General features: G+C 40.0%; 1 protein-coding gene across 1 annotated transcript; it reads left to right on the top strand.

Moving 5' to 3' along the window:
• The first annotated feature begins 1398 nt into the window (after positions 1 to 1398).
• Positions 1399 to 20419, top strand: DHCR24 (24-dehydrocholesterol reductase). The gene is made up of 9 exons (XM_070939518.1): positions 1399 to 2069; positions 14391 to 14546; positions 15050 to 15155; positions 15368 to 15486; positions 15574 to 15837; positions 16752 to 16895; positions 17967 to 18164; positions 18696 to 18874; positions 19600 to 20419. Exons 1-9 carry the CDS (start codon positions 1839 to 1841, stop codon positions 19751 to 19753), a joined length of 1551 nt encoding a protein of 516 aa, XP_070795619.1. The 5' UTR covers positions 1399 to 1838; the 3' UTR covers positions 19754 to 20419.
• The last annotated feature ends 365 nt before the right edge of the window (positions 20420 to 20784 follow it).

Below are 20784 nucleotides of genomic sequence, written 5' to 3' on the forward strand. Positions count from 1 at the left end.
TTTTAAATTTTTGTAAAAAATTTCCATATCTGGCAAACCATTTTGATTTCGTGGACTACCGAGTGGGTCTTGGGAAACTCCTTGGGCCACACTTTAAACCTACAGAATTCCAGGCAACATGCCAAAAATCAGCACGTGCCTTGAAAGGTATCCCTGCCATGCTATTGTATCCTGCTCAAATCCTTTAAATGTGCTGTGGTACAGTCTAAGGGCACTGCCAACTGTCTCTGCCCATTCGTTCTAGGTAACATGCGGATCCACTTGGTTTTATTTTGCCTACTAATGAATTTGCCATGTCCAAACGTTGCAAACTCCTGACTTGTTCAGCCCTGCATGTAATATGGCAAATACCCAGATCCTGCAGATGGTTTGCCTCGTGCCATGACATCATGCCAGGGGACAAGAGGAGACCCGGAGACCATTCCAGGCAACGTGCCACAAATCAACGCGTGCCTTGAAATGGACCCCCGCGGTGCTTGTGCCAATGCCTGGCTGCTCTTTCATGCGAGCATGCCAGTTACATTTTCAAGCTTATAGAAATGGTCGGTTGCCCAGCGTTATTTTCTAAACTCATTTCATGGGGAAGAGACCGGCTATAATTAATAATCCAGGGCAGGTGAAGAGCTATATTCAGTCGTACAAGCTGTGAAGGATGAGACATCTTTTGCAGGGAGGAAACTGTCCGTGAAGAATGTATTGAAGCCTGCATTCTTATTTCTCCCCCCAAAAAACCATACCATCAGCAGTTATGGCTACTCAGAGGCAGCCAAATTACTTATGGTAAAGATCAATTCATTTCTGTTCCCTTCCCTGGAGCGAAGGTTTTAATCCGCGCTTCCAGCCGGGCGGCAAAAGCAAGTTTCTCTTCTTAGCTCGGGACAAAATCAAATTCGATCCTGCCAATAAATCCTTTTGCCCGGTTTTTCTCAACAAACACCTGCTCGTGCCTTTCTGATGGATCAGCTCCTGGGGAAATCTCCCCATGCTCAGAGGCTACCTTCCATTTGGGTCTCAGCCCTCCTTCCGGCCAAAACACGTTTTGCAAACCCGTTCCGAGGGCGCGGACGACAAAGAGCCCATTCACTCTCGCGCCGTTCCGAAAACCCGATCTCCAGTTTCGGGTATCCCCCCCCCCCCCTCGTCCCTTCTACCGGCCCTGGCTTCCCTCGGCCAATCCCACCGCTCGGCGCCTGATCCGATCCAAACGGCGCTTTCCCATTGGTCGAACGGTATCCCTCTCCTCACCGCTCAGCCAACCCGAAGAGAGATGCTCGGGAGAGCGGAGTGGGGCGCGGGGAGGTGGCTTGCCGGCGTTGTAAAAGATTAGTGCCGGTGGGCGCGATCCGTGGGTTTCAGTGATCCGTTCGACTAAGGGGACCTCGCATCGGGGGGGGGGGGGGGTGCAGCAGACCGAGAGGGAAGCGGGAGTCAAAGCCCGCTAGGAATAGACTTTTAGGGGTTCTTGAGTGGAAGATTGGAAGTGGGAAGCATCTTATTCTGACCTTATGAATGCACTTTTGGGGGTTCCTTGAGCGCCGCGTATAAAGAGGGGCTACGCATTAGTAGCCAGAGAGAGAGAGAGAGAGAGAGAGAGAGAAGAAGAAGAAAAAGCAGCATAGTAGAACAATCTGGAGGTATCCTTAAAAAAGGCGCAGTTTTGGATTGCAAGACATAGGAAGCGGCTGGAGAAAGGTGGGGCCGAGAGGAAGGCGCAGGTTGGTGAAAGTGGTGACTGTTAACGTGAAAGGAGTGTACATAGCCTGGTGCGACTTTGCAGCCCGGGTTATAAAGAGAGAAGCGGCATTGGCGAGCTCCCAGAGGAAGAGGCTTGCGTGAGGATGGGGCCTCTGCTGTCTCTAGGGATTGGGCTTCTGCTTTTCTTGCTCTGGGCTCGCTATAGGGGCCTCGAGTACGTGCTAGTCCACCACCGCTGGATTTTCGTGTGCCTCTTCCTGTTGCCCCTTTCTGTCCTTTTCGACATTTACTACCAACTCCGGGCTTGGGTTGTGCAGAAGCTGCACTGTGCTCCACGGCAGCATGACTTGCGCGTTCGGAAGATCCAGAAAGAGGTAAGGACCAAAGGAACTACTTGGGTTGAGAGGGGCGGGGGGGGGGGGAGGAAAAGTTTTGTTTTGTTTTGCTTTGTTTTCAAATCCAGAATGGCTAAGGGGGGGGGAGGCATTTGTTCAGTGACCTGAATGAGCTTGAGGGTGTTTCTGTGGGGCTTTCCGATTAGAGAGGGGAAAAAGGCTGCAAGCGTGACTTAACAAGAGTTCCTCTCCCAGTTCCGAATTGCATTTGTCTGGCTCTCTTGAACTATTATTCAGCCAAAAGGAATCTGACTGATGAGAATACTCTTCTTTTTAGGGTTTTCCTTTATTTTGATTTTAACTGATCAACATTGGGTGGGTGAGGAGGGGAAACTTGTCGATAAGGAAGGAAATCCTTAAGATGCGCTTGACTTTTATTTTCTATACCATGCTTCCCCCCGCCCCCCCCCCCCCCGCAGTTCTATCAATGCGGTGCCTGAGTTGGAAGAGCAGGGAAAGATGCTTGAAGCCAATGCCAATTGGCATAGTTGCTTGTTTTGTACTATGTTACCTAAGCCAAATCTATTTTCTTCGTGACACTGGTCAGCCTGGTAAATCCTACAATGCAACCCACCCCAGTTAATAACTTTTTTGAGGGGTGGGAAATATAGTAGTTGGTTGAAACTGCAGGGAACAGAGGGAATACTTCACTTGGGACTGATATGGAGGAGGGGGGGTAGTCTTTGTAGTTTTTGCAATAGATGCCCAGAACATGCTACCCTTGGGAGTCCACTCACTTGACTGTGCTTTGGTGCATTCGCCGGCATGGAGTTTCACGTTGCCTATGGCTACCAGGGTAAGTGTATCCATGAGGAAACAGGCAGGTAGTGATGAAATTAGTTTATGCAGTGTTTCCACTGATCAGTCATGCCTGGCATTATTTTCTGTAATGCCTTGATGGAAGTAGTAATTCCACATTTTCATTTATAGCAACATTCAGCCCTGCTTTTACTCTTCAATTATTCTAGGATTGGAGGATTGAATTAGGATTAATTAACAGGATGGAACCTCTTCTGACAAGAGCAGCTGAAGGGACCTTCACCAGTGGTCTTTCTTGGTGTTTGATGGCTCTTTTTAAAGATACCAAAGACTGACTCTAGAATTTTCTGTATGCAGAACATGGACTCTACCATCTGTAGGGACTCTGTGTTACTTTCAGACTACAAAATAAGGACGCTTTTACAAGTTCAAGCCTATTCACAGGCTAATAAAATGCTACAGTATTGTTGCATTGAACATGCCAGCAAATTTTATTTTAGGGTTTCAATGCCTTACAAATTGTGATATAAATCACTGAGATTTATATCATATATGCAGGCAATGTAATTATATGTGATACCTTTATCATGAACAAGTGTTAGTCAAATACAAAAGTATGCTCTTATCATTTTGTTAGGCTTAAAAAAATTTGTAGTTTTCAAGCTTGCACAAGAGCAGATAATTATCAAGAGCAGATAATTAACTTCAGAGTAGCCTTTCATGTTGTGCCAACCTCATATGCCTCTAATGAGATGGCATGAAATAGACTATCTGCATGTTCTTGATATTTATCATATTACATGCAGTGCTTTTGCTGAGTGGGCAAAGCAAAACCAGATCAATTATTTTATCTAGAAATGAATGAGCAAAGAAAACTAGCAGATTCCTCATATTGATATGACATTAAGTTTAAAGGTTCAAGCATTATTACAAATGCAATAAATGAATAGAGTGCTAAAAGTTTGTAGATTGGAAAAAATTAGCTTATATATTGAAGGTAATTAAAAGCAACTATATAATTGGCTGAGAAATTCATAGGCTTTTCTATTCATTATCTGCTTTTTGCAATGTGGAAATGGTTGCTGACAACTTATAGACCAGTGACTGTTAACCTTTTTGGCACTGAGTGCCGAAACTGGAGCGCATGTGGGTGTCGGAGCACTGGAATCCGGAAGAGAGTGCAGCTGCCAGCAGCTCTTCTGGGTTCTGTCATGGGTATGAACACTGGCCAGCTGCTCTCTTCTAGGTTCCGGCACATGCATGTATACCGTCCAGTTGGTCTACCAGCTGTCCGACACGCATGCACGTGACAGAACCCAGAAGAACAGCTGGTGACTGCACGCCCACAGAGAGGGCTCCATGTGCCACCTCTGGCACACGTGCCACAGGTTCGCCATCACGATTATAGACAATCAAGTCTATCTTATACAGCATACCATTGCTAGAGTTCTCAAAACGTTGTCCTAGGATAGAAACAATTTCAAACAACTTGGATCCCCACTAGGATGTCACAGACTACAACTTCCAGGTGCAGTCTAACTGGGTGCCTGGGAATTCTGTGAATCATTGAATAACAAATGTTTATGGGGGGTGTATCCAGTTGCTGAAACATTTTGAGATGGGAAGTCCTCTTGGAAATGTGCCATTAGTTGGCTAAGCTACTTCAGACCCATCCCAGAGATTGTAATTTAGCACAGTTTGTCAGATTGTTTTAAGTAGAAGGCTGAAATGTAGCGCTTTTGTCCAAATGAGCTTTTAAACATAATCAGCTTGGCAACAGAGAGCAGATAAATTACAGAGAGGGAGAATGGCAAGGTACGAAAGGAATACTGGATTTTGAGTCAGATTGGAAGCACAGATGCTTGTATTCTGAGTAAGAGGGAAAGCTGTTCCACTGCACAAGGTAAAGTAAACCCTCCTATTCTACCCCTCCTATAATATTAGACAATACAACATCAACAGAGACTTTCAAGTTTCTGGGTTCTACATTCTTCCAGGACTTGAAATGGACACCTAACATTAAAATCATTAAAAAGGCACAACAAAAAATGTTCTTCCTGAAATCAACTCAGAAAGTTCAGGCTGCACATGGAGCTGCTGATACAGTTCTACAGAGGAATTCTGGAGTGTGTCATTTTTATCTCTATAACTGCCTGGTTTGGTACACCAACCAAACAGGATAGGCTTCAACAGATAGTTAGGGCTGCAGAAAAAACAATTGAAACCAGCCTGTCATCCATTGAGGACCTGTATACTGCACAAGTCAGAAAGAGGGCAGAGAAAATATCTACAGAGCCTTCACATTCTGGACATAAACTGTTTCAAGTCCTCTCCGCAGGACATTGCTACAGGGCATTGCATGCCAAAACAACTAGACACAGAGACAATTTTTCCCCCATGCCATCACTCTGCTAAACACCCAATTCCCACAGCATTGTCTCATCTCTAGGGATATTTACCCATATAATAGGGCTATATTATTATTATTATTATTATTATTATTATTATTATTATTATTATTATTATTATTATTATTATTATTATTATTATTATTCTCATCTTTCATACTACCTTCCATTGATATCTTATTACTTGGTTATTTGTTTGTACACTGAGAGCTTATGCACTGGAGACATTCTTTCACACCTGGTTAATAAAGAATTTTATTCTATTTCTGAGGAGAACATGCTATTAATCTGATGCTATATAAATGGGGGGTTAAGGCTGCAAAAATTATTGAAACTAGTCAGCCTAATTTAAGACATCAATTGTGTTCCAGGCTTAATTGTTAGGACACTGTTAGCAGCAGCTGGCAAGAATTTTGCTAGTTGTTAAAATCGGTGAAAGGGGTACATTATACTTCACTACCTCATTTTATTTTTATTCCTCCCATATAATAATAGGCTATCATTTCACATCTGTGGGTGTATGGTGTAACTCCTTATTCTCTATCAATTCCTTAAGAAAGCAGATACTATAGTTCAGCAATCCCCAAACTTTCCAGCTTTGCAGACTGGGGGCAGGGTGGGGGAAGAGGGGATGGTTCTGCTTGCACAAATGGAGCTTCACATGTGAGTGAGTGTGCCTGCCTCTTGCACAAGTGGAGCTGCGTGTACTTGCCCACCATGTGCACGGCCCAGGGGTTGGGGACCCCTCTGCTATAGTAGCCTCTTCCAACAATATGTCTTTCATGTTTGCCAAAAGCATTCTTTTGCTAATTGTCAAAAACAATAGACTTCAAAATACTTCAGAATTCAGATGTTGCCTAAGAGCAAGATCCACAGATATAATTAGCAAATGAATTCTATACTTACTTGATCTTTCTTGTTGAAATGAAAACCAAAGAATATATTGCTTTATTTGTCGCTGTATGCTTGCTTATCAGACTTATTTATTTACTTGTTGCACACAACAATTGCATAATACAATAGATACCTAAAAATGATCATTCTAAAAAGTCATTATTAAAAATAAAAATATTGTCCAAAATATGCAAATCACACAATGAATATATCAACCACAGTAGAGACAACTAAGAACATCTTTAATTCCCTGAGGCCTGGTGATACAATCCAATGTTGAAGGACTTCCAGAAAAATAGCCAACCTAATGTGTGTTTGTGAGAGAGAGAGAGAGAAGGAAAAAGAAAGAAAGAAAGAAAGAGAGAGAGAAAGAAAGAAAGAAAGATCCATACGTCTGGTGCCACAGCAGAGAAGGCCCACCTCCTGGGACCCACTAAATGTATGTTGCTGGCAAATGGTACCTCATGCCTTGTCTGCCAGATTTAATAGAGCAGGTTAATGTAATCAGGGAAGGGCCATCCCTTAGATATGCTAGTCACATGCCATGAAGGGCCTTAAAGATCAAAACCAGCACCTTGAATTGGACCTGGAAGAATGCCACTGCTAGAGCAGAGATGTAATATGTGGTCTTCTAGAGCAAACATACTATGGCATTCTGCATGAGTTGAAGGTTCCAGATCAGAGGTCTTCAAACTTGACAGCTTTAAGACTTGTGGACTTCAACTCCCAGAATTCTCCAGCCAGCATAGCTATGCTGGCTGGAGAATTCTGACAGTTGAAGTCCACAAGTCTTAAAGCTGCCAAGTTTGAAGACCTCTGTTCTAGATCATTCCCATGTAGAGAGCATTACACTAGTCCAAACTAGAGGTGACTGGAGTATGAGTGACTGTGAGATACTCCACCCAGCCTTCCAAAGATTCCTTGGACCCCTTTTCCTATGCATCAACCAAAATAGAGTCTTGGGACAGCAATCTGTAGACATAATATGGGTAAAGAAGTACTGTCACTTCTTCACACTTACCACCACAAGGTAGGCCTTAATAGCGGCTCTAACCCATGTTTGGTCAAGTTCATCATTGGTTGAGCTTTCAATCTTGGCAATTTTAAGACATGTGGACTTCAATTACAGAATTGCTAGCTGGGGAATTCTGGGAATTCAAGTTGAGATGTCTTAAAGTTGCCGATATTGGGAACCTCTGCTCTAGGCATCTCTTCCCCCATTTCATCTCCCTCAACTTCAATAAACTGTAGGTGACAGGATCCCTGGTGTGTGTGTGTGTGTGTGTGTGTGTGTGTGTGTGTGTGTGTATCTTTCAAAATTTATTTTTCTGATATTTAATTTGAAAAAAAGTAAACATCTATTAGAAGGATGAGATATTGGAACAATCCATAATTTACTATTCACGTTTATCTTATTCTGCTCATTTATAAATCCAATCGCCTCAAGTAAAACTTTTCATTTAAATTCTTAAGAGAAGAGCAACAAAGATGATCAGGGGACTGGAGGTTAAAATATATGAAGAACGCTTGCAGGAATTGGATATATCTAATTTAATGAAAAGAAGGACTAGGTGTGTCATATAGCAATTTTTCAATATTGGTAAGGGGCTGCCACAAAGAAAAGGAGATCAACCTATTCTCCAAAGCACTTGAAGGCAGGACAAGAAGCAATGGATGGAAACTAATCAAGGAGAGAACCAACCTATAACTAAGGAGAAATTTCCTGATAGTTAGAACAATTTATCTATGTAATAACTTGCCTTCAGAGGTTGTGGGTGCTCCAACACTGGAAGCTTTTAAGAAGAGATTGGACAATCATTTGTCTGAAATGGTATAGGGCAGTGATGTGTCCTGTGCATGTGTGCGTGACCTCCCCCCCCCCCCCCGCTCCTGGCACGCGATGGCCCGTTTTTCTCTCTCCAAGCTCCAGAGCCTTTCTAGAAGCTTGGGGAGGGCAAAAAAGGCCTTTCCCACCGCCACCCCCGGAGGCCCTCAGGAGACAGGAAATGGGCCATTTGTCAACTTCCGGTCCAATCTAGAAAGGCTGTGGAGCCTGAGGAGAGAGAAAAACAGCCCTTCCCCACCACCACTCTGAGGCCCTCCAGAGGCAGGAAACAGCCTGTTTCCTTACTTCCAGTGGGCCCAGAAGGCCCGAAAATCAGCTGACCGGTACGCACATGTGCGCTGGAGCTGAGCTTGCGTGCCCTCTGATATGGCTATGCGTGCCACCTGTGGCCCGCTTGCCATAGGTTCGCCATCACCGGTATAAGGTTTCCTGCCATAGCAGGGGTTGGACTAGAAGACTTCCAAAGTCCCTTCCAATTCTGTTGCTGTTATTTTATGATTCTTACTCTTAATCTAAAATTAATTAATAAAAAAGGCAATATTGTTCACCAAAGGTACTTACAGAAGCCAATGTACATTATTTAACACCTTTCCTGCCTGAATTTCAATACTGAAGGGGATTTTCCTGTGGCTTTGCAAAGCTGGAGGAAAGCCTATCCTTTCAACTGCTGACGATTTTTTACAAAATTTATTTTATTTAGAGAATTTATATAGTTGCCAACTCACTTTCAGTCATTCTAGGTGGCTTACAAAAAATAAAAAGAGTAAAAACGATAATATACCTGGGATTTAACCATTTTATTTATTTAATTATTGATAAGTCAATTTATATAGCCATCTATCTCACATTCATGACTCTGGGTAGTTTACAATTTAAAACAGTATCAAAAATAATAAAGCCAACATACAAACAATATGAAACATTAAAACAATTAGAAACCATACAATTCAGTCAGCAGAAAAACACAAGAACTCAAGAACAGTAGAGTGTTTTTATGGGCTCCCTACCAACCACCTGTGGTTTGGGTTTGGACATCAGCATTCCTCTCAACCATGTAATTTTTGCTAATTGGTTTCTGTTTATGTCCTCTCATCTCATCCCTTGGATATTGCATCAAATCAATGCAATCATGTTAGTGGCGTTGTCCAGAATCTTAGTGCTTACTCAGTGCTCCATGCAAGAAGTCTTCAAATCCTGATGCAAACTTTGAGGGACCGGCAATGAAATCTTGGGCTCCAAATCTCACAGAATTTAATATTGTACTGTGTTTCTTTGCAGCACTTATACGATCAGTAGTTTTAAATTAGCCAACCCGGGACAATTAATTTCCTTGTTTTCTCACAAAGTTTGCTAACTTGGAAAAACATGTATTTAAAACATGTTTACCTACAATAGATTCAGAGGCTGTTCTTTTGAAACAGATCAGTCAATTTATTAAATGTTCCACAGAGGGGCATGCAGCCATGGGGCTGGTTAGCTCACTGAAGCCCTCAACCCTGTCTTTTTAATTCTGGATTTTAATTATTTCTTCTTATTGTTAGCTGCTTTATTATAATATTTATATATAGCTTTTCTGTTTTTATATCTATTTGTGCATGGCTCAGAGTCCTCTAGGAAGGAAATTGACAGTCTCTAAATATGTTAAATAAAATAAATAAAATGTTACAATATTACTACTTGTGGGTTGGAAGATAATGGTAGGATTAATTATCCACAACATGAGATGTAGGGCAGAAGATAATTTAAATTAAATCATATGCCTCTCCCCAGATTTTTTTTCAGGGAGAGGAGGATAAGTGATAACAAAAGACATTTCTTTATTCATTCTTGATTCTTGATGCAGAATTGTATGCCACGTGAGTTCCCATGGATCTCAAAAACAAAAGAAACAAAAAAGACAAAACTTGGTTTATATAAGGCCCTTCACAAAAAAAAAAAGGATCAGCAACCAAAACCAGAGTGAGGGAAAGTGAAAGAATGGGCTTCTTTGAAGTTGACTGTACAATGCAACTATTTTATGCCAAGAGCACCAACTGGATTTTCAAATTCGCTGAAATTCTGTGTCCTACAACATAGGTTTTTTTTTTTTTTTAAATCATTATTATTTATGTCCATGTTTCAAGGCGAAGGGAGTGATTATAATTAACCCTGGAAGAAAATATTCACCATGACAAAGCAGGTGTTGGAAGAAATATCCTTCTGGGTTCAGCTCCAAGTGGGAGAAAAGACACTGGAAACATGGAGACTGCTTGGAAAGATGGTTTAATGGTGGACTTTTTAATATTTCCTAAAATATTTCATTCTTCTAGGAAAGGGGTAGGTGCTAACTTCCTATACCGATTTTATGAAAAATGAAACAAAACAAAACAAAAATCCATACCAAACATCCGGGAATCCTGAATTTTTTTTAGCACGAAGCTTGGGAATCCGAAATTTGCGCTTCATTGCCAAACTCTTGCCTTAATAGGTTGAGACAGAGAAATCCTCCCGCCTCTTTCTTGCTCTTCGGAAACATTTGAGTCAACTGTGTGGGTGGTCTCCACTTCTGGTTGCCCGAGTCTCTTGCGCCATCGGCCAATCCAAACTTGGTGCTACAGCTGATCCATAGATTGGATAGAATCCGGCTCCTTGAGCGCTTTGCAGCCAAATGGGGAATGAGGCGGGCGGAAAAGACTGGCACCATGCCGGCGTTTTTGACGGAAGGGGCTAAAAGGCGTGGGAACGTCGTTCTTCTCGATTGCAAGACGGGGCGTGAGGAGATCAGTACCAATTGTCAAAGAGACTCGAAGGGGCGGCAGACGATCTGGGTGGTCAACAGCCTGGTGGGATCTTGCAGCCCGCATTAAGAGAGCAGCTGAAATTGAGAACTGGTGGAGAGGCTGAAGATGGGGCTCCTTTCTGTCTCTAGAGATTGGCCTTCTACTTTGGGTTCATTGCAGGGGCATGGTGTAAGGTCCCAAAATATACTTGAGTCACCAGAATGCCAAAGAGAGAGAATCAAGACGAGGCTTGCAAAAAAAGCAGATTTTATTTATAGCCAAAAACAAAATACTGGGTGGGACTATATCCAGAACATACAGATACAATGCATGCGAGGAGATAGCCACACCTTGGGGAAGATATAGCATCCTTTTATACCCTCGGAGACAACAGCTTCGTACCCAATTCTGGCCTCCTAGTTTAGCTTTGTGTATTCCTTGTTGCCCTGCAAAGGAATAGAAGCCTCCCAATTAGCATTATCTTTTCCTTGAGCATTCCTTTGTTCTCCCAATTGCTCACTTGGCCCCCTGGTTCTGCAAGGAACGAGCTTATACAGATCAAAGGTGTAAGTTAGAGCTGAAGTGTAAATTATCCCTCCAATGATGTGAGAAACGTACCATGCTCTTAGATGGCACAAGAAAAACAGGAAGAAGATTGATATGGGTTCAGATTAAATGGCAGGAACATACGCTTGACAAATACCAGATACATTACAGAGGCCTAATAACAGAATATGTTTGTTACAGGAGATACAAATATAAAGGCATACAAATACAAAAGCATATATGTATTACAGGAACTTAATGGTTACAGAATCTAGTATACCAGTATATCATATTCTAGTATTATTTATTATATCCTTATTGTTTCCCTTCAATGGAATACATGATAATTCATTTTCGTGTGCTTCCTTGTTGCATCTTTCTGTCCTTTGGATGTCTACTACCAGCTCCACACCTGGAATGTTCTCCAAAATCATGACTTGAAAGTTCTGAACATATAAAATATAGTTGGGATGAGCAGAACTATTTGGGGGTGGGGGATGAGTTTTTTAAAAGTCTAAAATCTGAAAATGGCATTTATTCTGCAATATTGAGTTGGAAGGTGTTTCTGTATGTCTGATAATCTTTTCTGTTAGGAAAAAAACACACGTTTGACGAAGGAGGATGTTTTATTATATTTTTCCCCTGGATATTTACAGTTGATACGTTTGAATTGTGCTTATGCAAACACTCCCAGAATGGTTTGCATCATTTGCACTTATATATTTTGTTATTTTCTCTTTTTTTAATTGTAAAACATAGAAACATCACTAGAAGACCAATAGAAATAATTTTGAAAATAGTATATTGTAATCGTGCAGTTAATTTCATTTTTTTATTTAAAAAACCTTAATAAATTATAGTAAATAAATCCCCCCCACCCCTGGAAAAAAAGATCCCTCTAAAAACTTTTGCCCATTGCAGTTATATTGGCTTGCCTGGGAGAAAAATTAGCAGTGCTACATTGCAGTTTGTTGTAATAAGCGTAATAAAAGAAAGTTCATACATGGGTGAGCATTATCTCTTTCTTGGATCTGTATCCTTTTTGAACTCTTTAAATTTGATGTGCGGAATAAGGACTCTGCCAACTTTAGTAATTTAGTAATTATCTTGAATAATGTGCTGATTTCATTTTATTGTGGGCCCTGCAAATCAATGCTGTATGCTGGGCGCTGCATATAACATGGAAAAATACCCTTATGGTTTGCCTTGTGGCATAAAGTATTCCAGAAAAAGGGGAGGGGGGTTAATTCTGGCAATGAGCCACAAATCATGTGACTTACCCTTACTGGTTGAATAGTATCTCCCTTCCCCCAGCACAACCAACCAGGTGGGAGCAGGAGGCAAGAGAGCTAATTTTCCAGCAACCCTGAAAGATTAGAACGTGATAGTGGAACTGTGCACAATCCATGGGTATCTGGGAATTGTTTGGCTATGCAAGAAAGGGAACAGGGAGCATAAATATAGGTGAAATAGTATGGGAGAATAGTCACAGAAGTAGTCAGGAGTGAGGCATGCCAGCCATGGGGGTATGTGTGTGTGTTAACACTTGTTAACACGGAAAACACTTGTGTCGCCTTTGGGAGAGGCTGTGGGATTTCTGTTCTTACAAACACATTTTTGTGGAAAGATAAGCAAAGTGTATAAAAGTGATAGTAAAGACAAAAAGTCAGCAGTGGCCAAATGGAGCAAGATAGGAAAGTCCAGTACTCCAGTTTTTTTTTAAAAAAAAATAGCTCTTCATTGCATGACTTAAAGGCAGGAGTGAAATTCAGCAGGTTCTGACAGGTTCTGGAGAACCGGTAGCGGAAATTTTGAGTAGTTCAGAGAACCGGCAAATACCACTTCTGGCTGTGGTCCCCAGAGTGGGGTGGGAATGCAGATTTTGCAATATCCTTCCCCCCAGGAGTGGGGTGGGAATGGAGATTTTGCAGTATCCTTCCTCTGCCATGCCACGCCCACAGAACCAGTAGTAAAAAAAAATTACATTCCACCACTGCTTAAAGGGCAACTGGAGAAAGGCAGGCAGGGAGAGGGTGGTACAGATGAGCTGGATATCCACAATACTCTGCTATCTCACTGCCCCGTTTTGCTGGGAAATAGGTTTGGGAGACTCATGTAGTGTCTGAAGATGGGTTGGGGCTTTCTCTTGCTGTTCCTTCTTTGGACCCACCTGAGAGGTAGAGTCTACTTTCCAAGGTAGTTATATTTTCACACTCTCCATCTTACAAGGATTACTGACTATGTTCCTTCCTGAAGAGCTATGATAATTTCAGGGAGCATCTGCACGGCAAGTTTTTAAAAAGGCAGAATTGCGAGCAAGACAATGCAATTACTCTTTTGGTGTTAGGCATCTGTTAGACAGCCTGTTCATTAATTAAAGAAGAAAATTATAGCTTATGATATGGTAAAGCTTTAAATTTAAGTTTAGGAATATTTACCTGAATGCCATACCAAATAAAACATTGGTTTTCAATGCTTTTTTTCCCCGTTGGATACGCGATATGAATGAAGCCCATCTATGCAAATCTGCTGTTATTTCTAATAACAATTTATTATTCAGTTTATTGTTTCTTGGTTCTCTGCAAGAGTCACTGTTATTTAAAAACTGAGATAATAACATTGAAAGTTAACGTGGAACAAATTTTTATTAATTATACCTCGGCACTGACATTCTAATGCTTTGGACTCCTTTAGCTCTTATTTTGGTCTTGATTTTTAGCTAATAAACAATGCAGCCCTGTTTAGCTAATAAACAATGCATGTTTAGTTGGCATTCACCTAACATGTTTCTCCTGAAAACTTTATATACTGTAAGGATGCAGTCAGAACTAAGTTTCTTGTTTGCAAGCTCTTTGCTAACAACTAAAATTGGGAGTAAATTTCTTAATAATACATGAGATTGGTGTCAGTTTATGGCCACATTGACTGATAGTGCCACCTCCGAACAATGCAAAGATTTACGTTTTTAGAATGATTTGGAAGGAGGGACAGCTTTGATACCCCCTGAGTTTTAGTGCCCAAAGCTAGTACCTATTTGGCCTTAGCTTCAAGCTGTACAAGGAAGTGATTCCATTTTCTTTTCTCGTAGGTTCGAGAATGGAAAGCAGAAGGCCAAAAAACATATATGTGCACAGGCCGTCCTGGCTGGCTTACTATGTCTCTTCGTATTGGGAAGTACAAGAAGACTCTAAAGAACATCACAATCAACTTGATGGATATTTTAGATGTAGACACTGAGCGACAGGTACCTTTAGGATTTTCCAGATGAAATTGCTTTTATGCTGAGCAAAACAACTAGTCCATATGGTTGTTGTGGGGTTGTCATTGCTTTCTTCCAGGATGTTTTTTTTTTCCAGCACTGCAATTACTTCCAGCTCTGGACTTCTGGTGGTCTCTGTTTTCTAGCTTTATAATAATCTTTTTTAAGATGCAATGACCAAACTGTACATGATCCTCTTAAGTGTGGTATGATCCTAATTTTCATAAGGGCATTTGCTATAGTCAATAGTTTTATTTTCGTATCCCTTCCTAATGATTCCAAGAATAGAATCTGCCTTTTTTATATAACAGATACACACTGGGTTGACATTTTTCATCCTGCTGATCACTATGATGTTAGGATCCTATTCCTGATCAATCACTTCCAGTTCAGATGATCCTATTACTGTATAGGTTATTGTTCAAATGAAGGAAATTGTATGCAAACTGATGGGTGTTATGTAAGCCCCAAAATGTGTTCTGTTGTAGGTTGTTCGGGTGGAACCTTTGGTCTCAATGGGGCAATTAACAGCACACCTGAATCGTATAGGCTGGACTATTCCAGTGGTACCAGAACTTGATGATCTTACAGTAGGTGAGAAGCCTTGGAACATGGAAATAAGGACTACTACTTTTATTAAACCACCAAATCATAATTTCACATACGAGAATGTTAAGCATGAGACGTTCCATGCCTATAATATTTCTTTTGTTTTGCTGGCTCTCTTATTTCTCTTGTTTTGAAATACTGTTCTATAAGGTTTAGCAAGTATTTCAGCTTATTCCTGATTATGGTCTCTTGCATAGGTGGTCTGCTCATGGGAACTGGCATTGAATCTTCCTCTCATATCTATGGATTATTTCAGCATATCTGTGTGGCCTATGAGCTTGTTCTTGCTGATGGCAGCCACGTGAGATGTACCCCGGTAAGAAATTATATTCCTTTGCCATGATTTAAGAAGTTACGCCAGTTTGATTTTGAGTTGCTGCTTAGTGTGGTGTGCTTTTTGCAGGAGGAGAACTCAGATCTATTTTATGCAGTGCCTTGGTCTTGCGGCACATTAGGCTTTTTGGTTGCAGCAGAAATAAAAATGATCCCATCTAAGAACTATGTGAAAATACATTATGAGCCCGTGAGAGGACTGAAAGCCATCTGCAAGAGATTTGCTGAAGAATCAGAAAAGAAAGAGAATCATTTTGTAGAGGGCATTGTGTATTCTTTGGAAGAGGCTGTCATAATGACTGGAGTTTTGACCAATGAAGCTGAGCAAGAAAAGGTAACCTAACTTTATTATCCTTGTCAAGTAAAAGGAGGCACAGGAGACAGAATGACAAAATTGTATTTTATCTGAGGAAAAAGCAAGTTGTTTCTTCTAAAAACTAGAGAGTCCATTTATACTGTCAGTGCATATTTATGTATTGTAAAGACTATGTCTCCCACAAGAGCAGTGTTTCTCAAATTTGGCAACTTTAAGATGTGTGGACTTCAATTTCTAGAATTCCCCAGCCACTATGGCTAGCTAGGAAGTCTACACATCTTGAAGTTGCCAAGTTTGAAAAACATTGCCCTAAAATTGTTTTCTACTGTTCCATGCAGAATAATAATTCTAAAGGTCCTTTAGGACTGGCGTATGCCTTTTAAAACTGTCTGTGAAATAACTAGCTCTAACATCTCCAGCAAGTCAACATCTATGCTGACGGGACAATAGAAGTGCTTGTCAGAAATCAAGTTAGAAAAACCTAAGTTAAATGAATTAAGACATTCTTAGCTTTCTGCAAATTAAAATTACGAGACTTGTTAAAGACAGTTGAATTGCAGTATGGAAGGAAAGGCTTGACTAAAGGAGCTTATAATGTTTAGAAGGGTTCCAGCCCAGCAAGCCTTTTCATCATTTGGTGTCTGCATTCGTGTGAGTGAGGTACATTTAGTGTAAATGTCCATTATTGGCATCCAGAATAATCATCATTTGTAGAAATGATACACTGCCAACATTAATCCTATACAATCATGTATTAAATGTGTCAAACAGAATGCATTGCATTTTTGGTGCATTATGTCAATAGTAGTAGAAAGTTGCCTCATTCTTAAAACACATCTTCAATTAAACTGTATCAATTAAACTGTAACTTTGTAAGGATATATCATCCAGTAGAATTATATTTTCATTATCTCCCTGTTCTTTCCATTAAGGTCAATAGAATTGCGACGTACTACAAGCCATGGTTTTTTAAGCATGTGGAGAATTATTTGAAAGCTAATATCACAGGAACAGAATATATTCCAGCAAGAGATTATTATCATAGGCATACAAGGAGCATTTTCTGGGAGCTCCAGGTAAGGATCTACTTGTAATTTATTACACTGTGGATACTTAAGAACGGCTTTTCTGTCAGCTTAGCCTATGGATAGTTCCTATCTTAATTATTAATTCACTCTGTAGTTTTATATGGCCAACCGTCTTAATCAACTAACTCTGTGACTGATAAGATTTAAGAAACAACAACATTCAATATATATAAAAACACTGGAGGAGGTATGTTTTGCAGAAGTCTGAAATGAGTTTTGGAAAAGAGCTAGGTGAAGCAGCATTGTCATTTCATTTCATTCTTACCCAAGTGAGGTAGCCAAGCTGCTTTGCAAAATAGTTTTCCACAAGTTCTTTGTTTGAAGCAAAATGCCCATTTGAAGCTTTGAATACCCTTAATACCTAATACCTCTCTTTTTCCTCTTCCAAGACAAAAGGCAAACCTAAACTAGGTGCCATGTGTAAAATGTTAGATGGCTAACTTGTTTGGTCATTCAAGCCAGTAAATAGTTCACAGCCAAAAGGATAAAGAGGAAGAATTAGTATCTACGATAGTAGAGTTAATAGTCCTTGTGTAGATAAGGCCTACTATTTATCTTAGCATTTTTACTTCATCTAGATCTGCTGTTAATCAAGAATCGGGGGTATCAGTTCATGAAGATTTTTAAAACAAATGTTGGTATTTTTTTTAAAGGGCTGGTTCTTATATCACCCAATTAGCTCTTAAAACTTTTCCTTAAATCTTATTATTCCAATCCAGTATATCTTGACAAGTATATAAACTGATAATTCAGATTTCTAAAGTCACTCATCAGCAATAGCAGAGTAGCATATAGAAATAGAAACAGAGACATAAAACAGGTACAAACAGGGTGGGGTGGGGTGGGGAGAGAGAGATAGTTTCCTGATAGAACAAAAGATGAATTAACAAGGGACTGCACATCTCACCCTACTCAGTGCCTAGAGAAAGAGCCAGGCCTTCAAACCACATTCAGTCATGGAGAATTTTTTTAAAATACTGACTAAAGTTACTGATACATGTAATTACACTGATTTTAAATCTTTCTTTTTTCTTACTATTAGCATTGTTTCTGTTACAGGACATCATCCCGTTTGGCAATCATCCAATTTTTCGTTATCTCTTTGGCTGGATGGTCCCTCCTAAAATCTCCCTTTTAAAATTGACTCAAGGCGAAGCCATGAGAAAGCTCTATGAGCAGCACCACGTGATACAAGACATGATGATCCCCATGAAGAGTCTTGAACAATGTATTCAAACCTTCCACAGTGTCATTAAAGTAAGACCAACTTTCCTAAATCCAAGATGGGTCATGGGAGCAGGAATAAGATTGGTTTCTTACTTAATACATGAAGATCATTTCTGTAAAGCCCAAAAATAAATAATGCTTATAGTAAACTCTCTGATCAGTGGTAGGATTCAGAAAGCACAAAAGTAGCTTCCATCAAACGAATAGAATAGAATAGAATAGAATAGAATAGAATAGAATAGAATAGAATAGAATAGAATAGAATAGAATAGAATAGAATAGAATAGAATAGAATAGAATAGAATAGAATAGAAACAGCACTTAGACTTGTATACTGCTTCACAGGGCTGTAGAGCCATCTCTAAGCGATTTACAGAATCAGCATATTGCCCCCAACAATTTGGGTCCTCATTTTACCAACCTTGGAAGGAAGTCTGAGTCAACCTTGAGCTGATCAGGATCAAACTTCAGACATTGAGCAAAGTTAGCCTGCAATAATGCATTCTAACCACTGTGCTACCATGGCCCATAGTGCATTCTTTTTCCTCTTCTTTTCCCTAGGTTTATCCCCTATGGCTGTGTCCATTCATCTTGCCTCACAATCCTGGAATGGTTCACCCAAAAGGAGATGAAGAGGAACTCTATGTAGATGTGGGAGCCTATGGGATTCCCCAGACAAAACACTTTGAAGCCATGGCGTCTACCAGACAATTAGAAAAGTTTGTGAGGAACGTTCATGGGTAAGAATCTAAACCTTGGAAAATAGAGTTGTTTCTACTAGTATAGAACTCTCTAGCAATTGAATTCTTACCATGATTGGAGCCCATTATCCTGCTATTCTGTACAGTAGTTCAACTTTGGTTCTGCAGCGCACTTGCTGGGATACGCAGCTGAATGAAAGGTTTGGTTTGTTGGTTTGCTAGAACAAAACATGAACTAAAGACATCAATTCTGACTGAGTGGCTTGCCCTGTTTTGCAGGCAAAGATCATTGTTGCCTTCTAATGCAACAACTCTTAAGATCTTTCTCATTTCCTTTAGTTTTCATATGATATATGCAAACTGTGTGCAACAGGTGTCCAAATTAAGTCAAAGACGCTGATAGAAACTTGTAGTTTTATATAAATAAATATAGTTAACTTCCATATTTTGCAGCAGACAAGATAGGCACATCACTACATCATGAGGTAAATCGTCAGGTAAATCACACAACAGACAGAGCAGACAGAAGAAAAAGGCAGGGAAAAAAGGGAAACTCCCCCTTTACACCCAGAACCAGTTGTTAAATTACTTGAATCCCATCACTGTGTAGATTGCCTCATGCAGGAGCCCACTCTCTCCTACCAATCAACTACAACTGTGTGTTCTGGCCCATTATACACTTTATTGTTCCAGCTATTAAATTAAATATCTTAATAGTCACCTTCTAATGCAAGAGCTCTTAACATCCTTCTTATTTCCTTTAGTTTTCAGATGTTATATGCAGACTGCTATATGACCCGTGAAGAATTCTGGGAAATGTTTGATGGCTCCCTCTATCACAAACTGAGACAAGAACTTCAGTGTAACAAGGCTTTTCCTGAAGTGTATGATAAAGTCTGCAAAGCTGCAAGACATTAAGTCCAGCTGGTCCATGAAGCAACTGGAAAAATTTGGGTCTAAATAAAAACTATTTCTTCTGCTCTTTTCCAAAACCCCTCTTGTTGCTACTTCAGAGACTCCATTCAAAATGTGAAATTTAGAAGAAATACTTCTGCCTTTGTATGAAAATATAATTGGTAGTATTTGTCTTAAAAATGTGTATGCTTCTTTATCTTCTTTCTAGGAATTTCCATTTTTGACCACTGTGGTTTAATGATAGCTTAGGTATAGATTGATATATTTAGTAGAAGGGGAATAGAAAAATCAGAACCTTAAAATAGAAGAATAACTTATAGATAAATGAGTGGGAGATGTATACAAGGTCTGCTATTACAGATGTACCATAGGCTCTTTCTGAGAGTTGTGCCAAATAAAACTGCCTTTCTAATGTCACAGTTGCCTATATCAGATAGGTTTCTTTGCCCAGGGTTGAAAAGTCATAATTCGCAATAAAGTCATAATTATAACCTGTCTGAACGCTTTGAATACTATGGATTGGAGACTATTTTTTGAATTAGTATATGTTCTTCACAATTCCCTCTCTCTGTGTCTCTCATTTTGCTGACATTTTTTCTTTGATAGTTTTCATCAAAGTTTTATGTGCTGAAGGAAAAAAAAAGACTGTTACAGACATGTCCCCAGGAAGAAGACAAAAACTTTTTAAAACGTTTTTTCCCCCTTGTTTTAGAAATGTTACTGCTTTTTTTGCCTTCCAGTAATCTGTCTGTTGGATTATGAATGCTGGTTTAACAGTTCCATAATGTATTTCTCCATAGTACAAGTTTGTATTTCTGTTTTAATAGTAAAGAGGGCTATCAGTAATCTGATATAAATAGCAACGGTATTCTATTCATTGTCAGGTCTACCTATTTTATGCTTATTTTGTTCATGAAATTCATGGTAAAGGTAGTCCTTGACATACAACCTCAATTGAGTGCAGGATTTCTGTTGCTAAGCAAAACAGTTATTAAATGGCTTGTCCCCCATTAGCACAGTTGTTAAGTGAATCA

The sequence above is a fragment of the Pituophis catenifer genome, unplaced genomic scaffold (genome assembly GCF_029215685.1).
Source record: "Pituophis catenifer annectens isolate HBS135680 unplaced genomic scaffold, rPitCat1.0.hap2 SCAF_3, whole genome shotgun sequence".
Classification (NCBI taxonomy): Eukaryota; Metazoa; Chordata; class Lepidosauria; order Squamata; family Colubridae; genus Pituophis; species Pituophis catenifer.

Coding starts and splice junctions, on each gene's coding strand:
- DHCR24 (XM_070939518.1), top strand. CDS start 1,839: ATGGGGCCTCTGCTGTCTCTAGGGATTGGGCTTCTGCTTTTCTTGCTC. Junction 2,070..14,390: donor TTCGGAAGATCCAGAAAGAG/GTAAGGACCAAA, acceptor CTTTTCTCGTAG/GTTCGAGAATGGAAAGCAGA. Junction 15,487..15,573: donor GCCACGTGAGATGTACCCCG/GTAAGAAATTAT, acceptor TGCTTTTTGCAG/GAGGAGAACTCAGATCTATT.